The sequence below is a fragment of the Trichomycterus rosablanca genome, chromosome 7, assembly GCF_030014385.1.
Source record: "Trichomycterus rosablanca isolate fTriRos1 chromosome 7, fTriRos1.hap1, whole genome shotgun sequence".
NCBI classification, from domain to species: Eukaryota; Metazoa; Chordata; class Actinopteri; order Siluriformes; family Trichomycteridae; genus Trichomycterus; species Trichomycterus rosablanca.
In genome coordinates, this window is record NC_085994.1 from 40,539,052 (window position 1) to 40,562,939 (window position 23,888).

General features: G+C 40.2%; 2 protein-coding genes and 1 long non-coding RNA gene across 3 annotated transcripts in view; 2 read left to right on the forward strand and 1 right to left on the reverse strand.

The window, feature by feature from the left end:
- Nucleotides 1-227: 227 nt before the first annotated feature.
- LOC134317504 (uncharacterized) lies at nt 228-10,338 on the forward strand. Its single transcript, XM_062998204.1, has 10 exons — nt 228-430; nt 4,109-4,282; nt 4,609-4,766; nt 4,900-5,098; nt 5,992-6,088; nt 7,191-7,362; nt 7,438-7,590; nt 7,677-7,813; nt 9,804-9,848; nt 10,109-10,338. The coding sequence occupies exons 1-10, from the start codon at nt 228-230 to the stop codon at nt 10,166-10,168; spliced, it is 1,398 nt and encodes a 465-aa protein (XP_062854274.1). The 3' UTR covers nt 10,169-10,338.
- Nucleotides 10,339-10,612: 274 nt separating this feature from the next.
- On the reverse strand, nt 10,613-16,715 carry LOC134318603 (uncharacterized). The gene is made up of 4 exons (XR_010013397.1): nt 16,604-16,715; nt 15,071-15,185; nt 13,999-14,040; nt 10,613-11,097 (listed from the first exon to the last, which is right to left on the reverse strand). It is a non-coding gene; the product is annotated as an uncharacterized LOC134318603 (long non-coding RNA).
- A 104-nt stretch (nt 16,716-16,819) lies between these two features.
- Nucleotides 16,820-23,888, forward strand: part of fgd1 (FYVE, RhoGEF and PH domain containing 1) — a 54,495-nt gene continuing 47,426 nt past the window's right edge. Inside the window, exon 1 of the mRNA XM_062999457.1 lies at nt 16,820-17,621. Within this exon, the coding sequence (XP_062855527.1) occupies nt 17,474-17,621 (148 nt within the window). The 5' untranslated portion in view covers nt 16,820-17,473. The remainder of the gene's footprint in view (nt 17,622-23,888) is intronic.

Consider the following 23,888-nt stretch of genomic DNA (forward strand, 5'->3'; position numbering starts at 1 on the left):
GTTATATTCTGTTCTGAACGGGTTTACTGGTTGAAATTGAAACACAAACACACAGATAGCAGTAGTAGCAGCAGCAGTAGCATGGCGGCCTCCTTCACCCTCTGACTTCGGCTTCATTTGTATCGAACTCGCTGTTATTTTCGACTGTGTCGTTAATTCGTTGTATTTATTTTATTTTAAGTGGGGAGATGCGGGTGTTTGGGGTGTTTTATGTCGCTTTTAGCTGGATGTTGTGCAGCACAGAGGCAGATAAAGGTTTACAAGAGAAAGGACGAGCCGAACTGCACAGGCTGAGGGAGTTATCCGGGCACTCTCGGTACGGCGCGTGCTGGTCTCGTGCGCTGGAGAAAGTGCACGCGAGCTGCAGGGACTTGAACGATGATATGCAGAGCATGATGGCGCTGGCCTTCACTCACTGCCATCTGAGAAGGTCAGAAAATCACTTATTCATTCATTTACTCATTCATTCATTCACTCACTGCTATCTGAGAAGGTCAGAAAATCACTTATTCATTCATTTACTCATTCATTCATTCACTCACTGCCATCTGAGAAGGTCAGAAAATCACTTATTCATTCATTTACTCATTCATTCATTCACTCACTGCCATCTGAGAAGGTCAGAAAATCATTCATTCATTCATTTACTCATTCATTCATTCACTCATTCACTCACTGCCATCTGAGAAGGTCAGAAAATCACTTATTCATTCATTTACTCATTCATTCATTCACTCACTGCTATCTGAGAAGGTCAGAAAATCACTTATTCATTCATTTACTCATTCATTTATTCACTCACTGCTATCTGAGAAGGTCAGAAAATCACTTATTCATTCATTTACTCATTCATTTATTCACTCACTGCTATCTGAGAAGGTCAGAAAATCACTTATTCATTCATTTACTCATTCATTCATTCACTCACTGCCATCTGAGAAGGTCAGAAAATCACTTATTCATCCATTCATTTACTCATTCATTCATTCACTCACTGCCATCTGAGAAGGTCAGAAAATCATTCATTCATTCATTCATTTACTCATTCATTCATTCACTCACTGCCATCTGAGAAGGTCAGAAAATCATTCATTCATTCATTTACTCATTCATTCATTCACTCACTGCCATCTGAGAAGGTCAGAAAATCATTTATTCATTCATTTACTCATTCATTCATTCACTCACTGCCATCTGAGAAGGTCAGAAAATCACTTATTCATTCATTTACTCATTCATTCATTTACTCACTGCCATCTGAGAAGGTCAGAAAATCATTTATTCATTCATTTACTCATTCATTCATTCACTCACTGCCATCTGAGAAGGTCAGAAAATCACTTATTCATCCATTCATTTACTCATTCATTCATTTACTCACTGCCATCTGAGAAGGTCAGAAAATCATTCATTCATTCATTTACTCATTCATTCATTTACTCACTGCCATCTGAGAAGGTCAGAAAATCATTCATTCATTCATTTACTCATTCATTCATTTACTCACTGCCATCTGAGAAGGTCAGAAAATCATTCATTCATTTACTCACTGCCATCTGAGAAGGTCAGAAAATCATTCATTCATTCATTTACTCATTCATTCATTTACTCATTCATTCATTTACTCACTGCCATCTGAGAAGGTCAGAAAATCATTCATTCATTCATTTACTCATTCATTCATTCACTCACTGCCATCTGAGAAGGTCAGAAAATCACTTATTCATTCATTTACTCATTCATTCATTCACTCACTGCCATCTGAGAAGGTCAGAAAATCATTCATTCATTCATTTACTCATTCATTCATTCACTCACTGCCATCTGAGAAGGTCAGAAAATCATTCATTCATTCATTTACTCATTCATTCATTCACTCACTGCCATCTGAGAAGGTCAGAAAATAATTCATTCATTCATTTACTCATTCATTCATTTACTCACTGCCATCTGAGAAGGTCAGAAAATCATTCATTCATTCATTTACTCATTCATTCATTTATTCATTCATTTACTCATTCATTCATTTACTCACTGCCATCTGAGAAGGTCAGAAAATCATTCATTCATTCATTTACTCATTCATTCATTTACTCATTCATTAATTTACTCACTGCCATCTGAGAAGGTCAGAAAATCATTCATTCATTCATTTACTCATTCATTCATTTACTCATTCATTCATTTACTCATTCATTCATTTACTCACTGCCATCTGAGAAGGTCAGAAAATCATTCATTCATTCATTTACTCATTCATTCATTTACTCATTCATTCATTTACTCACTGCCATCTGAGAAGGTCAGAAAATCATTCATTCATTCATTTACTCACTGCCATCTGAGAAGGTCAGAAAATCATTCATTCATTCATTCACTCACTGCCACCTGAGAAGGTCAGAAAATCATTCATTCATTCATTTACTCACTGCCATCTGAGAAGGTCAGAAAATCATTCATTCATTCATTCATTCACTCACTGCCACCTGAGAAGGTCAGAAAATCATTCATTCATTCATTCATTCATTCACTCCCTGCCACCTGAGAAGGTCAGAAAATCATTCATTCATCCATTCATTTACTCACTGCCATCTGAGAAGGTCAGAAAATCATTCATTCATTCATTTACTCACTGCCATCTGAGAAGGTCAGAAAATCATTCATTCATTCATTCATTCATTCATTCACTCACTGCCACCTGAGAAGGTCAGAAAATCATTCATTCATTCATTCATTCACTCCCTGCCACCTGAGAAGGTCAGAAAATCATTCATTCATTCATTTACTCACTGCCATCTGAGAAGGTCAGAAAATCATTCATTCATTCATTCATTCACTCACTGCCACCTGAGAAGGTCAGAAAATCATTCATTCATTCATTCACTCCCTGCCACCTGAGAAGGTCAGAAAATCATTCATTCATCCATTCATTTACTCACTGCCATCTGAGAAGGTCAGAAAATCATTCATTCATTCATTTACTCACTGCCATCTGAGAAGGTCAGAAAATCATTCATTCATTCATTCATTCACTCATTCACTCCCTGCCACCTGAGAAGGTCAGAAAATCATTCATTCATCCATTCATTTACTCACTGCCATCTGAGAAGGTCAGAAAATCGTTCATTCATCCATTCATTTACTCACTGCCATCTGAGAAGGTCAGAACATCATTCATTCATTCATTCATTCACTCATTCACTCCCTGCCACCTGAGAAGGTCAGAAAATCATTCATTCATCCATTCATTTACTCACTGCCATCTGAGAAGGTCAGAACATCATTCATTCATTCATTCATTCATTCACTCCCTGCCACCTGAGAAGGTCAGAAAATCACTCATTCACTCATTCACGGTTGATGAATCAGTGGTGCACGGTTGTATACTTAGTTGTATTGCAGGCTTAAATTAATACAGCAGTGTTTTTAAACAATAACTAAAAAGCTAAAACAAACTTCAAGATTCCGTGATTGTTCACATTCTGAGTAATGCACAACTGTTACATTTGTGTGTTTATTACAACCCCAAATCAGAAAAAGTTTGGACATTATAACCAGTACTGAAAAAACACATTTATTAGGTGTTTCTGACACTAAAACAGCCAGTTTATTAGGAACATTTGTACACCTTCTAATTCATTTAATTATCCACCATGTTCAGGCATCTTGTAATGGCAGTGGCTGCATCAAACACCAAGTTACCGCTATTGGACCCCTGAGCTAAATCTTTAACCCTTAATTGCTCGAAAAGCATCTGCCATAAATGTGAATGACCATGACGGAACATTAAATCATCAGGACAAAAAAAGCGTCTGGAGACGAACTACTGACGTGGGGTACTGAAGCTTTGCATTGGATTGGAACCATGTCCAGGGTATTCCCAGTGGAACAGGGCCCACTGTGGCCTAGACCAGGATAAAGCGACTATGGAAAGTTTAAAAAAGCTTAGTGCGCTTTAATTGTTTCCCTACTCACCAGTTTGGACAAACTGATTATATTCAGTGGGCGTCCTTAAACTCAGTCGATTAAAGATAAACCTTTGTTTGTAGCATAGCTTCAGTGCATTTTTTGTAAGTGTGTGTTTTTGAATGACGTTTGCTGTTTCCAGGTCTGGCCGTAGCTTCCCGGAGTGCCCCGAAGGCAGCAGTGTTAAAACCTGCACACGAGACATGGACCCTGTGGCGTTCAACACCTACACAGAGTTTTTCACCCATGCCCACAGCATCTGCCATTACCTGCAGAGCGAGCAGTGGCAGCACCGGGCCGAAAACACTATCCACAGGTACGTGGAATCTGACCACTGAATGAGGCTTGACTGACTGGTTTATATTGATCATGTATACGTCAGGTGCTTTAGTAGAGTTTACACACAGTAGCTTAACGTAATGCACTCCTGTAAAGTGAACCTGCTCCAGCATACAATGTGCAACATTTGTTGATGGTCTTTTATAATATTAGTATAAACATTTTAATATCTTTATACTCTTAAAGCTCCTGTAGCATTGCGAAATTCCCCCATGGGATAATATCTTATTTTATTTTACTTTACATAAAAATATCATAAAGAATAGTGTAGATTTTACTTTTTAAGCATTATCTGTGTCTCAGACTGACTGAAAGTTCAGCTGGTGTGGCGGAACAGCTCGCTTCCACCCAGAAGATGGCTGAGGATCTTGTAGAGGCCCAGAGTATGGCATTAAAATCTCAGGAAACCATTCTGCGTAATGGAGAGGAGCTGAAGAGCACTTTACAGCACTCCACAAAGGGTAAGCCGGTCCTGATCTCTGCTGGGGGTTTTCATGGGGTGCTTTATTAATACTGGCTGAAGTCTTTGCTTTATAAACAACCTCAATTCTCCATGACCTGCAAAGAAAAGTGATAACGAATGTTTGGCTGCAGGTCTGAAGGACGTGTTCTCTGAGATGAAGACGTCGGTACAGGAGCAGCAGGTGGCATTTGCTGAGATCTTTAACCGTGTAGCCTTTCTCCAAAGCTTCATCATGTCCGAGTCTCACACCCTCAGCTCTCTGTTCTACAACGCGCTGGGATTCTGCGCCTCCTTCCTGCTGACCTCCACCCACCGTACTGCGGGAGCCAGGTGGGCGAGGATTCAACAGGCCTCAGGTCGCTGGTCTGGACGGGTCCACGTTTACGTTCTGATAAAACCTTTCACTAGTCCTGTAAACAAACTGCATAATTAGTGCTAAGGTCTCACATTATTTGTTTGGTTTTAAAAACAAATCTAAACACAGTATTTATCCACAGCAAAGCTCTTTATAAATACAAATTGGTCAGGGCAAATTATTTAGACACAAAATGAATAACTGGGCAGCACGATAGCACGGTGGGTAGCACTGGGTTTGATTCCCAGCATCATTTCTATGTGGAGTTTGCATGTTCTCCCTGTCTCCACATTGGTTTCCACCGGACGATCCGTTTTCCTCCCACAGGTCCAAAGAGATGTAGTTTTTAATTTTCCTCAGTTGCTTTATCTTGGTCTAGGCCACAGTGGGCCCTGTTCCACTGGGAATACCCTGGACATGGTTCCAATCCATTGCAAAGCTTCAGTACCCCACGTCATTAGTATCCATTCGTTTCTTTTTTCTGATGATTTAAACTCACATTTATTCTGTTCAAAAAGCCAGAGAAATGTCCTGCTCTTTTATACCAAATAAAGAGATAAACATTTAGTAATTGAATAATAGAGATTTCACTGCAGTCTCAGTGAACAGGCCGGTAAGGTGAAGCTGACCCTCAGATTGCAGTATTTTTAAGGGCTCAGTGATTTTCATCTTAGGCTTGATAATTAGCTCATGAGCCACATCCTGAATGCTGGATTGCCCGTATCTCCTGTCTCAGATGCTAAACCGAGTGTGAAATTATGATCCCAGAGTTATTTTCAATCACACAGATGTTGGATTGTGAAGTAAAACGTTTAATCTATTCAAACTGCAGCTGTAAAAGTTAAGAAAAACTGTCTTTGTGTTTAAGGTTGTTTCTGTTTGGGCTGGTGGCTCTGAACGTTTACCTGGAACGACTCGTCTGTAGGATGGTGCTGGAAAATGATGATCCTGGATATCAACAGATGGTGAGTATTTAATAATGTGGTAGTAACGAGGCTTAAAATCAAGGTGCCGATATTCATGTACACAATATTCAGTCAAAACAGTATTGTTGTAATGTCTCGGTTTTGCCCTATGATGCACGGCAGCATTGGCACAAATGCTTGGCCATTAGATAGACACAGACAGACAGACAGACAGATGGATAGATAGATAGACAGTATTATAGACAGACAGACAGACAGACAGACAGACAGACAGACAGACAGACAGACAGACAGACAGACAGATAGATAGATAGATAGATAGATAGATAGATAGATAGATAGATAGATAGATACACTAGTATTATAGATAGATAGATAGATAGATAGATAGATAGATAGATAGATAGATAGATAGATAGATAGATTAGGATTGTAGATAGATGGATGGATGGATGAATGGATAGATAGATAGACTAGTATTATAGATAGATAGATAGATAGATAGATAGATAGATAGATAGATAGATAGATAGATAGATAGATAGATAGATAGATAGATAGATAGATAGATAGATAGATACACTAGTATTATAGATAGATAGATAGATAGATAGATAGATAGATAGATAGATAGATACACTAGTATTATAGATAGATAGATAGATAGATAGATAGATAGATAGATAGATAGATAGATAGATAGATAGATAGATAGATTAGGATTGTAGATAGATGGATGGATGGATGAATGGATAGATAGATAGACTAGTATTATAGATAGATAGATAGATAGATAGATAGATAGATAGATAGATAGATAGATAGATAGATAGATAGATAGATAGATAGATAGATAGATAGATAGATAGATAGATAGGAGATATAGTTCCAATACAAAATTAGACTTTAATTAGTAATTAAATTATTAAAACTATATTAAATATAAACTATTTAATATAATATTAAAATATTACAATAAATAAAATAAAATAATATTTTAATAAAACAAGTACATAAAATATTAAAACATAATAACAATAAAACGTGTTGTTTTGGCATGTGTCATGACTTTTTAAGTATTATAAGACTTTTTTTCCTCTTGTGGTACTTAATTTTGATGGTTACTGTTATTGCCGTACAGGAGAGGATTGCCGTCCTGGTTGGGCTTCTTAGAAAAGCAATGATGATGATCGGCTGTGTTGTTCTGTTGTACTTTGCTCTGCGGTTCTGCAACGTAAACAGAGAAAGTCTGGAGATTCTGAGGGAGCTGAAAGAGACACATACTAATCTTCAGCACAGCTTGCGCAAAGCTGGTGAGAATAAAGTCGAATAAAATCTGTTTTTGTTCAGTTTTAGAAATTTTTAATAAATGTTCTGGTGTGTTTTAGAGCGTCTTTCTGGTTCTATGAACGACTGGACGAAGCCTAGACAGAAACAGTTGGACGGCATGTGGCATAAGGAAGAGGAGAGCAGTCTGGTCATTCTGCATCCCAGCGGTGCCATCCAAACCACTCTGCCGTCACTTTCCGCTCTACACAAGAGTAAGCGAGTGTTTTTCGGGTCAGACTGTAGCAGCAAGCGTTTGCTAGCTCTGTGTTATGAGTGTTTTTGTGGTTGTGTTTATAAGACAGACAACAAGAGCGCTATGCTTCACCACCGGAAGCTCCGAGCAGTCTGGAGGTCTCGAAAAGACGGCGCCGTTCTTCAGGCTCTCGCGTCCGTAACTCCGCAGTCGTCTACAGTGTGCTAGTGGAGGACGATCAGGTACGAATGCTGACCTCGCTTTTTTTTTTTTCTTTAGACTACCTGACTTTTATATACACGTGTATTGACTTGCTGCTTGTAAGTGTCAGATCTGGAGCTGCTTTCCATATTTTTGCCCTGTAGTATCACATACTGCAGCTTCAGTTTAATAAAAAAAGAGTACATAAAAGTAAATAATCCCAACAAAAATGTACATGGAACAGTGGTCTCTTGCAAAATTAAGGGGTGAGAAACTAAAGAGTCACCTTAAACAGATTTACTGCTCAGATATAATCCAAGACCAACCAAAAACAGGTCTGGCATGACTAGTCAAGCAAGCTTTTATGCGGCCATGAGCTTAAAGTCTTCTTCAGATGAGAGCACTGTTGCCTTACATCAAGGAGATCTTAAGTTCAGTTCCCCTTGGGTTTCCTCTGGGTGCTCCAGTTTCCTGGCCAACTGGAGCTAGTAAATTACCCCAAGTGTGTGTGTGTGTGTGTGTATAAACTAGGGTGACCTGTCTGGGGTGTTTCCTATTTTCAGCGTAATAAATCAGACCCACTGTGACCCTGACCAGGATGAAGCAGTGGTAAAACAGACAGTGAATAAATGTGAAATCTACAAACGCAACTTAGAAAAATAATACAGTGTTCTTAGTCTTAAATTGCTCCTGTCCCATCTTGTTGTAGGCATTTATAATAATGAAAAATCAACATATAAACAGTTTGGTCATTCTGCACCCCAGCTGTGCCATCGAAACCACTCTGCCGTCACTTTCCGCTCTACACAGGAGTATGTAAGTGTTTTTTTGGGTCAGATTGTAGCGACAAGCGTTTTCTAGCTCTGTGTTATGAGCTTTTGTGGTTGTGTTTATAAGACAACCACAAAACAGACAACACGAGTAGGGCTGCCACCAACGACTATTTTTCTATTGATTAATCTATAGACTATTTTATTAATTAGTTGATTAATCTAACGATTAATTTGTTTTAAAAAATTTAATTTAGAATCTCATTTAAGCTTCTTTTATTTGTATTTTTTTGAACTGATTTTAAGCTTCTTTTATTTTAACAACAAACTGTACGACATAATAATATGGCACAAAACTAAATGTAAACAGGGTTTATGTCCAAATTATCAAATTCTCAAGTGCTCCATATTAAACAAAGTGCAGAATGTGTTTATGGTGTTCTGTACACAAAGCAAAGTGCTTCAACTTCTAGCAGAAACAAAATAGAGCTGGGCACGTCTCATTAAGTCCAACGTACAGTAACGACAGAATGAGCCCAGATTCTAACCTCCACATTAATTTAAAACTTACTTCACTTAATTATTGCTTAATGAAACAATATAGACGTGCAGCATGGTGCTGGTGCTGCTGTGGTACCATCAAAGCTTTACCACAGTGTACAAACCAGCTTTTAGTTCTGTGCCAGTTTTAAGTATCACCAAACTTTTGATGATTTGGGTCGTGGAAAACTTGGAGCTTTTATTTGAAAGCTCTACAATCGTCCTCTGATCTGCTGCAGACGGTGTTTTTTAATACTGAGCTTAATCCTGCCAACCAGTGACTGGACCAAATACGACTTAGGTCGTGCACGCAGCAAGTAGTGCTGAGGGAATCATATGAACACTTATATGAATTGAGACGTTTATTAGCACAGTTTTAAAAACGATGCATCGACTTAAAATATTGACATGCATCGATGTCATCGACTAGGTCGACCAATCATGGCAGCCCTAAACATGAGCGCTATTCTTCACCACTGGAAGCATTAGAAGCACTGTGACCCCGACCAGAATGAAGCAGTGGTAAAACAGACAATGAATGAATGTGAAATTTACAAAATCATCTTACAAAAATTGTACAATGTTCCTAGTTTCTATTTCCCCTGTCCCAACTTTTTGGAACGTGTTGTTGGTATATTTATAATAATAAAACAACATTGAATCTGATAAGGTAAGCTGTAAAGATCTTGTCTTTGTAATGCTTTCTAATGCTTTCTTTTAGTTGTGGATCAAAGCCAAGTTTGCTTTCTGTGTTTCTGTCCCGTACGTAAGTACATGATGGTTCAGGCTACCTGCTTATCATCTCACTTCCACCTCATTCTACTGGCACAATGTAAAACATTCCTACATAATTCCCAGGCATGTCAAAAAATTTCTTTTCAATTCCTGCTCATTCTGTTCACATGGATTCAGCTTCCAGATGCTGATTATAGGTCTGTGAGACGTGATTATCGTTTCTGCTGGTTTTACACTGCAGCTGCTGTGAAGCCGTTCCTTCTCTAATCCGCTCTAATTGCTCCTTCACAGCCGAGGTATAGCCTGAGGAGCAGGAAATCCTTATGTGCTCTGGAGCCAAAAGAGGAATGAGGCTGATACACATCTCTGTGTGTGTGTGTGTGTGTGTGTGTGTGTGTGTGTGTGTGTGTGTGTCTTCTACCTCATGCTAAATGTACAGTATGTGCTTGTCAGTGTTGTGACCACATTGCTTTTTGATGGATTGTAATTGTGGATTATTTAAATAAACAACATTTTAATAATTAGGACTCTTGTTAAGTCATTTGGTTTCATATCCATGTAATAGTAGTTTTATTTGGTTTTAACAGACTCGTTTTGCATGACTACCACCTTCTGGTCAGATGGATTTATTACTGTTGTTTTGTTTTGTATGAAATCTGAAGCTTATTATTACGTATGATAAAGTAAAAATTTGTTTTGTCATCTGCTAATTTGTTTTTATTTTATTTTACGTTGCACATTATCCTAATGTAGGATGTATAAAATAGGTTTTAAATACACCAATACAGTCAAATCCAAAATTATTGACACTTTTAATAAGGATGAGGAGATAGAAAAGTAAAAGTGGTGGAGCAGTGGTAGCTGAGCGGTTTAGCTCCTGGACTAGTAATTAGAAGGTTCTGGTTAAAGCCTCTCCACTGCCATGTTTTTCTGGATTGTCCTTTTTAATATCCCGTCCTGGAAAATGTATTCTCTCCTCGGGACACTAAATCTCCCAGCTTTTTTAATAGGCTGGAGTTTGTTCCATCCCAGTGTTGCTTTCCATGTATTTTTTCATCAGGCAGTCAGCTTCCCAAGGGTCCTTATGGAGTGACGAGTTAACCAAAGGGCGGCACGGTGGCTAAGTGGGTAGCAATGTCGCCTCACAGCAAGAAGGTCCTGGGTTCGATCCCCAGGTGGAGCGATCATGGTCCTTTCTGTGTGGAGTTTGCATGTTCTCCCTGTGTCTGATCCGTTTTCCTCACAGTCCAAAGACATGCAAGTGAGGTGAATTGGAGACACTAAATTGATGAATGTAACCAAAGTGTAAAACATGACGTTAAAATCCTAATAAACAAACAAACAACCAAAAACAAACGAGTTAACCAATGGATAATTGCGCTGTATCTATTATTGGTGAGACGGAGGATGAAGACTGTCTTCTAAATCTGGCAGGCCATTCAAAAAGAAATGAAATGTTCATCTTTCTTCATTAATGACAAAAATTGTGAATCAGAATCGTGTTCGAATAACCTGACAAACCAACATACATAGTACAAAGTATGTTTTGATGCGTCCAATTCTGGCCACATGAAGTTGTTTCCATATATGACATATATGTGTCCTGTTTTTTTTGGTCAGACATAGGTGGCAACCCTAGCCCCTGACCAAGACCCACTTTGGATAAAAACATCTGCTAAATAGAAATGTACTCCTTACATTTGGGCTCCTTAGCATCAATCTTAGCCTTTATTCTTCTGGAAAGGCTTCAAAATACAAGAGTGAATTTGTGCCCTTTAAAAAAATAAAAAAAGGCATTTGTAAGGTCAGGCAGTGATTTGCAATCGAAGGTCCAATTTATCTCAAGGCTCTGTGCAGGCACCCCCCAACAAATGTACACTTTATGTGAATCTATGGTTAATAAGCTCTCAGGGGTGTAGTGCTGGTTTGAGAGAGCCTGTAGTTCACTGTAAGCTCTGGAATCATAATACTTTCTAATTTTATATTACCAAGAAATAGCTCCTTCAGCTGCTCACTGTGAGTGAGTTAAGGTGCTTCACAGCCAAACTACTGTCAAGACAGGAAGCTGATAGGAATCAGGCTTTTTCTGTACTTGCTTAATGTGTAAAAACAAACAATGTGTGGTGATTACGTTGTCTGGTGAAACACACAATTTATTTATCCTGTTTGTCCGGGATACCTGCAGAAAACCCACACGTGCGTGGGGTAAACCATACCAAACACCTCTCAGACAGGGACCAGAGATGGAGGTTCGAACCCGTTCTACCCACAGCGCTGTCACTCAGCCTAAACGTTTAACATCTCAAGTTCTGAAATCTGATATCCTCACTTTCACTCCAGGGCAAACAGAAGAAAGGAAAACTTTGGCTAGCTGGTCGTGTTTGATTCAGGAGGAATATTGTGTTTTTCTTTAAGGCTACGCCGAGGCGTTCCGTAGAGAAACGGAGCTTCGTGCATGTGTGAAATAACAGCCGTGTGTCAGACGTACACATCAGGAATCCTGGACGTTCCGCCTGACCTTTCCGACCTTCCGAACTCACATCAAGGCGGCGGAGTCGTACTCGACTCCCATGGTGCTCTATGAAGTGATGGACTACATGCTGTTAATGCGAGCTACTTACTTAACCTGTACGAATCTAGCTCGGTGTAAACATTTTCAGGAAATAGCGCTGTGTTTGGTTAGTCTGTTTCACATCATTCCGAGGGCCTGAAGCCGCCCGTCAACATTTAATATTGTGTAACTCATCAGACATTGACTCATAACTTTTTTTTCCAAAGCTGAACCCCCTCAAGTTTTATTCATTCTTGATTCCTGATCAGGGTGGGTCCAGGGCTAGTCCTACATAATAGGTGACAACAGGCCCTGCACAAGGCAATAAATCATTGCAGGGTGTCACACTGTAAAATATTTACGCTCACACTTTATTTTTTGGGGGAGGTAGGAAGAAACCCAAGCAAACAGAATGTGCTTTGACTGCTCCAGAGTCCAACTGGAGTGTGCTCTGTACCATCTGTACCAACTGCGAGAGAGTGTTGCCATCGATGGCATCGTCCAAGGCTTTGTGCCACCTGTTTTAGATGAGACTCTACCTACCATTACCACCATCCACTGCTAAGTTAATAAAGTTGGTAAACAATAAGTGAATCAAAACTAGAATATGCCAATAAGATAGAAACTAGTTCTGCCTGAGATAAGGTAAGATTTTATCCCCGAGTTTGGAGAATGGTCTAGGGTCCAAGAGATGCATTTAAATTGGATTCCTCACATTCCTGCAGTACCCCTTGTCCCTAAAATTGCATTTAATCATCGAAACTCTGAGAAAAATAAGACATTATCCCATTATAATGAAACCATTAGATTAAACTTGTGCAGCATGACGCCAACCAACATGTCATGAAGAAAAAATTAAATTAAATTATCTTGGTCAACCTGTTTGCACTTGTTTCCTTTTGGGAAAATCCAGACCTAATTGTGATCCTGACCAGGTTGGTTTGTTTGTTTGTTTATTAGGATTTTAACGTCATGTTTTACACTTTTGGTTACATTCATGACAGGAACGGTAGTTACTCATTACACAAGATTCATCAGGTCACAAGGTTATATCAAACACAGTCATGGACAATTTTGTATCTCCAATTTACCTCACTTGCATGTTTTTGGACTGTGGGAGGAAACCGGAGCACCCAGAGGAAACCCACACGGACACGAGGAGAACATGCAAACTCCACACAGAAAGGACCCGGACCGCCCCGCCTGGGGATCGAACCCAGGACCTTCTTGCTGTGAGGAGACAGTGCTACCCACTTAGCCACCGTGCCGCCCCCTAATTCAAGTTTATTAAATAATAAAAATAAAAACTGCTGTATTTGTTACCTCTTTACTGTATTGTATACCTCTTTCCCCTGCACAGTACCCTGTGGTTCGTCATTTAGTGCTTGTTTCCACTGTCAAATGCCCCTTGCTGTATATAAGTACCTGGGCTAAATTTGGTTATCATTCCTGACCAGGGACCAAGCATACTGAAGCAGGCTAAATGGACAAAGTGAGAGGAGTGCTCAAACAGAACCACAAAAGATAGATTACAGAATATTACACATTTATATTATAACATAACCACAGTGGAGCAAACTGAAAATCCTGAAGTTGCTCCTAGTATCTGGTGGAGATGTGATAGACTCACCTTTTGCAGACTCCTCCTCCTTTCACAGGTACCCTGGTGCAACTGGAAACAGACAATAACACAATCTGTGTGATATGAATAGTTGTGGATTTGATGCATACTGCACTGTAGAATAGTGTGTGGTTGAAAAGAGGCAGTCGATGATCTATTTTTAATTTTTATGTAAAACACTTTGCCCTCAAAATGTATTAGCATATTTTTATTTTGCAGACACTAAAGCTGGTGGACGTTTTATTTAAGCAGTTTTCGTTGTTTATTTATTTATTTACTTCTGTACTGTAGTTTCTTCCCATCTATGTCCAGTCTGAGAATCCGGAGCAATCTGAGTCACATCAGAGAAGGCCATGACCTCTCCTGTTCCTGTCTCAGCCTTACCATTCCCTCCCCTCTCACTTAGCTTAGCTTTTATTTTTCTTTCAAACCCACTAGATGTTTCAGCTACTTTATGTGCACCATCACCTCCCCTGTTGGGATGTGCCTTAAGAAAGTGTTGGGTTCAGAGAAATTTTTAGGGGAATATATATAAAGAGAGAGAGACGCAGGGAGGAAGAGATTCTTTTAAATCCCTTCAGCGTTTTCCTTCGCATCAGATTTCAAGCCCAAAGCCATAGACGGGGGAGGAACAAAAAACCCAAATGAGAAACAGACTTTGGAAAAAGCGGAGACGGAGAAGGAGGGGGTAGGGTTAGCCATTTGGTTTCATGTGTCAACAAAGTAAGGTTGTGTCCCAAACTGCCTAGTGCTGTATAGTACTATAGAGCCGTCCTCCTTTGTGGCATTGTGCTGTACTGTTTAGTAAGCATCGTGCCCTTTGATTTAGGAGCATACTGACTCATTTTACTGAATCAAATCTTTCAAACAAATTAATTTAATTGAATTAAATATTGTGGACTCATTTACATGATATTAATTAGCCTATTGAATTGTTTTAATCCCTTTTACCTAACCCTGTGCACAAGACAGCAGTTCATTGCAAAGCATCATTCACCAGCAGTTGAAACTAGCAAACCCACCTTGTGGTATGTTTTTTTTGGGAGTTCAGAGAAAACAAAAGTACCTGGACACCACTGACCTTTATTTAGAGACTGCCCTTCTTTCATACAGGGAATCTGGATCCATCCTTAGTCTAGGTTGAAGTTCTGAAGTTGGACCAAGATCCCAGACCCATATCTACATGAAGTAAGGCTCTTAAAAACAGAACCAGACCTATACTTAGGAGCTGAGGTTTTAAATGATGGACCAAGACCTATACTTAGGAGGTGATGTTCTGAAAAATTAACCAAGACCCATATTTATAGCAGGCGAGGTAAAGTTTTAAAAGACAGTTCAAGACAAATAAGGACACATTCCTGGGAAAACTCAGATATGGGACCTGTACTTATCATAAGAGATGAGTCTAGGTCCATCTTTCACCCCCTGTGGCAGCTTGGAATGTTGGAATGTGTTTCCCTTCTTCAAAGGGTTAATTGTGTCCTTAGGAATGATTTTGTTCTTTTTTTTAAATACATTTAATAGTTTTTGTGCCGAATGCCCTTCCTGACACAACCCACGTGGGCTTGAAACTGGCATTGAGAACACACCTCCTAATGGCTAGGCGGGTTCAGCCATCCCAGTGGTACTCATCCCAATGAATGAATGAATGACCATGACCTTAGATCCCCTTAGATCCCTCAGATGCTTCTGTGATGGATATCATCACATGGGCTTAGATGCTTAGATCCAAAGCAATGTACCACTGTGGCCAAATTAAGGACCTTGCTTAGGTGATACTGGAGCTTGAACCACCAACCTTCTGATCCACAGACCTGTGGTCAAGTTGTACAGTGGAGTTTGCAAACGTTATGTTAGTCATTAAAGGTAGAGCTAAGGGTAATTGTACAATACTTAAATATTAAGTAAATAATAAAAATTGTATTTATTGGAACTGTTTCATGCGTACAGTTTCAGGGCAGTTGTAGCCTAGCAGTTAAGGTACTAGACTAGTAAGCAGAAGGTTGCTGGTTCAAACCCCACCACTGCCAGGTTGCCTCTGTTGGGCCCTTGAGCAAGGCCCTTAACCCTCAGTTGCTTAGACTGTTTACTGTAAGTTGCTTTGGATAAAGGCGTCTGCTAAATGCCATGAATGTAAATGTACTGATATTGTGTCCATCATATTTTGTGTGGCCATGCAAAGCTTATAGTCCTCAAAACCTTCATTATATACATGGTGAAATTAAAACTTTTTATTTTCTATGTACTTATGACAGTAGAATAAGCCACAGACATATAAACTGAAACTTTTAGAATCTTAAAAAATACCGTGATACACATTTTTAATCATACCGCCCAGCTCTAACGCCTGCTACAAGCAGAGAGAGTCAATATGAAGCGCTTAAGAGTCGGTTAAAGGAGTCGATTATATGAATCGACTCCGTTTTGAATCCTTTATCACGGTGAAGTCAAGCACACGGGATTCAGGGGGGAAAAGGAGCCGCCGCGAGGACGGAGCTGGAAGTCTGTGGGTTCCGTTAAAGTCGGGATCCGAACGGCTACCGGTGAGCAGCACCTCGGGACTAAAACACCTGGATTTTGAAGAAGCGGTTCAATTCGAATTCGAGACACTTACGGTTTCTTTGTTGTGAGTGTAAGAAGAGACGCACCGGCGGGTTGGATCGGATGGGGGGTGATTAGATTCGGTATGAGGCGGCTGACCGAGCACTTTTCGGTTGAGAGACGGTTGGAAGTCCAGCACGAGCCAGCGATACAGTTTAAATTTAATTAATAACGGTCGTCCGTGCGCGAGCGTCTAATTCAAATTTGAAATTAGTAACGGTTACCTGATGAAAGTTGGCCAACTTTTTATATGCGTGTTGTTTTATTTTCTCACTTTTTAATCGGTTTTAAGGGATTATTTTGAACAAAGACGTGGCTGAAAGATGGATAAAGAGCGTTTAATGGACGGGACGTTGATGTGTCACTCGGTAGCTGAGTGATTCCACTTTTCTTTTTTCCTTCAGGAGTTTTTTTGTCTGACACGACGGCAACAAAAGTGGCAGAAATGTTCATGTTAACGCAAGTTTATCGATTTTCGAGTCAAAGTTGGTAAAATGAGCGTTTTCCTTACGTTAAATATTGTATTTCGGACCAATATGTTGCATTAAAGAGTAAAGAAAGCAGCTTCAGATTCGAACTGTTAGCCCTGAGCGGTACTGTTATTGTTTAGCTTGACTTACAGTAAGTGAGCGTTTGAACTGCTCTTTGATGGAGTTTTCCGCCGGCTGGAGGGCCTTGGATGGGATTTTCTTTACCCCGCAGCTGAATGGCACACCGGCGGATCGCCACCGTTTGAGCTTCCAGCTCCTGAACGACCGACCAGGAGGACCCGGTCTGCACGGGCAGCTCAGCAGAGCTCCCGCATTCGGAAACGGACCCCTGGATCGTGTGCTGTAATTTCTCGGATTAGACCAGAAGTGTGAACGCGTGTGATTTTGCAGGCATGCAGCTGAACCGACCGAGGAGTGCGGTGATCGGTTTCACCCCTCCGTCTCCTCCGCCGACAGACACGCACCCGAGCTTCTCCAGCCACTTCAAAACGATGCGATTTTCCTACCATCTCAGCCCGCAGCCTGGCTCCCGCAGAACCGGTAAGCTCGCCTCATCTCTGTGCTTGTGTGCTCTCATCTCTATTCATCTCAATCTGCTGCACATGTTTAATAATCAAGCACACACACATTGACTATCTGTAAAATGCCATCTAGTCTTTTCTGCTGGATTGGGGATTCATTATTCAGCTTGATCGATCAGTTATCTCAAGGACACTTAAATACAGATGTAGTGCAAGGTCATACAAGCTGTTTTACCTGCAACGAGATTAGGTATATTTTGCCCTGGTCTGGTTTGCACGTTTGACTGTTGGACATGCAGCATGCAGACTGAATGCATTAGGACAGTCCATGCAAATGAGTGTTACAGGTCACACAATGCTTGTCAGTGCACATTTCCTAAAGCCTCTTCCTAACAACAGAAATGAGCTTCATTTCCATTTGCACAGATATCATCAAATCAGAGGTGAAATCTGTCCTCTGTGTAGTATATACTGTGTGAATGTTATAGTAATATTGGGTCGGATGAATATTTGTCCTGCATATGCTCAATGCTGGATGTTATGGTTGAATTTGTATTATGCAGAATGCATGCACTACTGCAGTGCCAGCCTTTCTCTATCACCTGCCTTACAAGGTGGTTTGAATGTATTCTAGCATCTTGCTGACCACAGTAAATCCTCCACTGAGTCTGACACTGTGTATGAATACATTTCACGTGACTGCAATTGGTCTGGTTCCACCGGGAATCACTGAGCGCCACTCACGAATACACCGAGTAAGGCGCCAATGCAGCACAGGGCTTTCCAAGAAACATATCCTATGGTGTCTGTGTCTGTGTCTGTGTAGATGCCCGACCGGCTGATAGGACAGATAGTGCCACCTAAGCGCCCTGTGAAGAAATTCTGTTTAGGACAATAGGCCATGTTGTTTAAACATGCATAATCCGGATTAATCTGAATCTGCTACACAGTTTAAACTCTGTGGGGTAAAATATATTGACATTATAGGCTGTTCGAACCCCAACATCAGCTAGATAGACAGCTGCGCCACCTGAGCAAGAATCTAATGTTTTGTCTGGCTAAGTTCTGTAAATCCAGCATTAAAAATTTTGTCTAATCAGATTACATGTATTCAAATTTTTTCTAATCTAGTCCTGGGACCAAGCTGTGGCTCATCTGTACTTATCTGACTTTTGTCTCTACTGTATTAAATGTTTAAACAAGCAGTATGAATAATACATCGATAAATACATAATACATACATTACTACATAATGCATGCATTAATATGTAACACATTCACATCTGGCATTTTGAATAATCAGACAGTACTTGACAGTACAGTATAAAAAGATAAGAAATATTAGCAGTAATTAGTGAATTGCGGCCGTGTTAGACACACGCTGTGAACAATCTTTTCGAGTACGATTTTAGAGCTTCTCCTCTCCGCCATCTCGGCTCCGTCTCGCCTGCAGGAAGATCCGATCATCACGTTTCTGTTCTGTCTTGATTAAATCCTGGGCACCGTGAAATTCACTGGTTGAAATTGCTGTATGTTGTATGCATGAAGGCGCCGCATACAGATGAGTTTTTATACAAAACAGTGTATTTAAATAGAATTTTAGTGCCACTTGTGCAATCTTTTATGAGACTTTCTTGAGCCGGCAGGCTTTCCTTGTCATATCCATAGCCCACAGGTCTGATCTTCATGCTCCATTTGCATAGACATAATTTTAATAATTTGGTATGTGTTGCAACATTTAATGCAACACCTGTAGGCTTATCCAGTTTAGCAACTGGTCTGGTGTTCATGTGTTTTCTTTTGCTGAATCCTGTAAATTTAGCATCAATCATTTCATTTAGTCTTTCAGGTCTTGTGTTAACAGCACAGACTGTGAATTCTTTTGACACCGTCTTTCTTCCCAGCTCTCTCTCTCTCTCTCTCTCTCTCTCTCTCTCTCTCTCTCTCTCTTACGGGAAGGTAAGATCAGTGCATTTTTCCTCTGGCTTACTGAAATCTTGCACTAGAAAAAATTCCTCGGTTTGTTATGCAGGACGCAACATACAGTGCATACGGATTAGTCCTAAAGGGTGCACAGTATATTTTGATATGCTTTAGTGCCTCTCTTGACAGTCTTCAGATGTGTCTCCTGCAGAACGTTCAGATCACTGCGTTTCTCTTTTGCCTTGGTTAAACCCTACACAAATAATCCACATCTGAATGTAATGTTTGGGCATGTGGTTTGCAGAAAGCATGCGTAAGGGCAGTACATTGAGATTAGCCACTTCAGCTTATTTCTGTCAAGATCTAAAATAAGCAAATGTTAATTTAAGGGTTTTAATCCAAGCTCAGATGATCCGTTATCAACCAAAGGTATTGTAAGTGGTTTGGATGCAATTACAGCGATCCTGGAGAATGCAGCATGGTTAAAATGAAAAGTATGTATTTCTCTGCACCAGCAAAAAACATAAAATGGAGCAGCGTTGACGCGTTTCTGTCCATAATCCTCAACCGGTGCTACACTGCAATGTTTGTGCTTTTTAAGCAAGTGTCACTTTGGGCTATTTGTTCAAGCACTGCACTGTGAAATCCAATGAAATCTCAGAGGAACAGTGCACGCATCTAGTGTGCAACTGTGCTGACCAGCAGATACAGGGCTGCCTGTCAAAAATATGAGCTGCTTTACAGCTTCAGCTTAAGGGGAGGAAGAAACCATGTAGGGATTTTCTTTAAATTGGATGCTCATACTGTGACACGTTGAATTGTAAACGTGTGTGCACGTGAGCACACATGACCAGATGTAGAACAGCTGTAACACAAGGCATAATGTTTACTTTTACATGTACGGCATTTAGCAGATGCCTTTATTTAAAGCAGGTTACAATACTACAATTACAATGCAAGGAATTATAGGGTCAAGGGCCCAAGGGACTGCACATTTATTTATACATTAACAGAAAAGTTGGGACATTTTGTAAAATGCAATCAAAACTCTACGTCCATCAACAAGCTGAAGCTTGGACTCTTTTGAGATGATCTTATTTGATCTTATCTTTGCATAGTCTTTAGGTTGCATTTCTTGATGCGGTAGCAGACTGTTAACTGACGATGGTTTTCCAAAGCACTGGTTAAATTTATCACAGTAGCATGACTGTTTGTCATGCAGTACTGTCATAGGGCTTGAAGGTCACGCACATTCAACACTAGTTTCTGACCTTGGTCAACACAGACTGAGATTTCTCCAGATTCCCTGAATCTTTTCACAATATTATGTATAGTAGATGGTGAAAGACCTAAATTATTTGCAGTGTAATTTAGAAATAGGGTTTTAAATACACCAGTGATGTCTAAATTGTCTAAAGTCTACAGTCATGTTTGCATTAAAATCTATGGAAAAGAAGTCAGGGAGTAAAATCCAAACTCGAACGCTCATTTCAGTGTTCAGTTGTGCCTAAGGCATGAGCACTGGTCTGCGGAGATGTAGAAAAATGTTGTGGTTAGATGAGTGAACTCACATTCAAAACCTAGAGGCAGTTTAGAACAGCCAACGTACCTTCTGCATGGTTTTGGGAGGTGGTAGAAGCTGAAGCACTCAGAGGAAACCTCCATGAAGACTGAGAGAAGATGTTAAACCAGAGGTCAAACTAGAGGTTATCCAGGATCCATGTTTCTGTGCAGCAGCCACGCTTTGCTGCTAGAGTATAATCGATGCCAGTCTTAATTCACACTTATTTACTGTATCATATATCATTATTTCTTTGTTTTGTCTAACGTATCTAACAAGATCACGTATTACACTACCTTGGCCAACCACAGCATGGGTGTGTGCAGGGAAACTGGAGCGTTCACTTTCATGGTGGCCTAGCTGTAAAATTTGTCTTGTCCACCCTTGACTTTACTTGATGAAATGACCATACGATGATTACAGGCTTGAAACATGAGAAGTATAGGACAGACATACGAGCTTTGTGGTTTCTGGAGACTATAATAAGAAGACAGCTGTACTTTTGGTGAGTTTTCACTGAAACAAAACGCTGCTCAAAATGTTGCTTACTTCAGCAGCTTCCTTCTGAATAAAACTGAGTATGATGATATTTTCTACTGTATAAAGTGACAGTATCATACATGCTGTGTTGTGGTACACTACTCATTAGTGGTACATGTCCACCCCGACCATAAAAATGTGCAAACTTCGACTGGCTTCTGTAGCCACTAGGAATGGGGAGAGGGCGGCTCTATTGTTCTATGTCAGCTCTAACAGCTTGTTCCCATCCATGCTTGTTTTAACAGAGGCTTTGGGAAATTTTCCTTACTTCTGGGACTCCAGATATAGCACAGCCTTCCCATGACCTTCCCACCCACAGCACGCAGACTCCCCAGCTCAATTTCAAGTGCATGAATTCCGGTTTCTCCCAGAACGCTGGTCTGTGGGGGTGGTGGAATGGGATGGTACCAAAGGCAGATCTTGAACCCACAATTGATAGTGCAAGATAACAAAAACAACAAAAATGCGAAGCAGTGCAATTATGCAGACCATGGCTTTACTTCTACTACTGTTTTTACTTTTTACTTTTCCAGATTTTATAGTTAGGTCGTTTAAATGTTTAACCTGCTTTGTATTTGACATTATTCTGAACAGATTAAAGGAAATCTCAGGTCATTCAGAACAAACTGTAGCTCTTATATTAATACATTTCCTAATAGGAAATTTTCCTTAAACACTAACATAATAAAAGCAAGTCAGGGATTCAGAGAACATTTTAACACCACATTTAATTATTATTATTATCGTTATTGGGCACTCGGGTGGAGCAGCGGTAAATTCCACTAGCCCATTACTGATGGGATCCAGGGTTTGTTTCCCCAGCAGTACCATCAGCCGGTTGGGCATCCACATACAGACATTATTAGAAATGTCTGAAATGGGGTGGCCGAGGCTTGCAATGGATTGGCGTCCTGCATTCTAGAGAAACTGGTCCCCTCACAGCCCTGACCAGGATAAAGCAGTGGTAAAAGATGAAGATAAAAATTGAGATTGAGATAATTGGCATTTTGCTAAACTCATCTCTTTATCTTGTTCTGTTTTGAGTAAATGAATCTGAGAAGCGTCATTATAGCGTCTAAACGTCACATCTGCGTCCCTCAGAACGTTTGTGTGTAGAAGCTCCACACAAGCTCACAACTCCCCCGACTATCATCACATAGCGCTTGGAGTTACTGTGCCAACTGTAAACCAAGCTTATCTCCTCCCCTGATGGAGTAATCTGAGTGTCTCGCCTAGAGAAAAATAGACGTAGTTCAGCCTTCGCTCACACACAGCAGATCACGGAATGTTTTAATGGGCAGCTGTTATGACAGCGCGGGAACTTTGAGCAGCTCGCCCGCGCGGAGCCGGTTATGTCTCGGATGTACAGGAAGTGTGTCTGGAGATCTCTGTAGTGGTGTTATGCCCTCAGAGTTGGAGCTGCGTGTCCATATATAGGGTGGGAATCAGAGCGTCTGCCTCTGGTTTGACTGGCAAACACTGCAAAAGGCAGACCTAAAATGCCCCTTATGTAAATATTTATAAAACAGATTGGGTGCTGTACTTTTTTGGGTGTATTTTACCCTGCCATGTTTTCTGTAGGGTGGCTGGAACTAGATGCAGGTAGTCACGATCTGAACATGCTTATGACTTTTCATTTCTTTTATCCTTCTGCTCATAGAATTAATGTATGTCTAAAATAGCTAAAATATAAAACACTATTCAGTGTTAGCTAGATTATGTTAAAGCAGCATAAAACTCATAGCCAGAATAGGAATGTTTTCAGGTTTTGAAGAAATCTGTATCTTTAATAAATTGAATAATCATTTATAAGCTGCATTTTGTACCCAAAGAAGAAATTGGTTGGGGGTAAATACTTTTTTCCCAGTAGCTCCAGCTACAGGCATTATGTGACCCTCTTGGGGGTCAAATCAGAACTGTAGCTGCGGGACACTTCTCTCCACCCCTGGGTAGCTGCTTTAAACAGAAGGGGGATGGAGGACTGACGTTACCTTCAGTCACACTCATCCCAGCCGCTGGTATAAATAGTATCTTAACCTAACAGGCCTGGCAATCAAGAACATGGCACTTGATAAAACACTAATGATCTTAAAGCACGCTGCTATCACACCTGTTTTAGCACTAGAGAAAAAAAACACTGTGATGATATTTTGGTGAAATTCTAATCTAATCTAATGCTGGAGATGTACATGATTGGTTTATCGTGAACTGAAAAGCAGAACTAAATGATTAGAACCTTGTATTTGTGCAGCAACCTAAAAT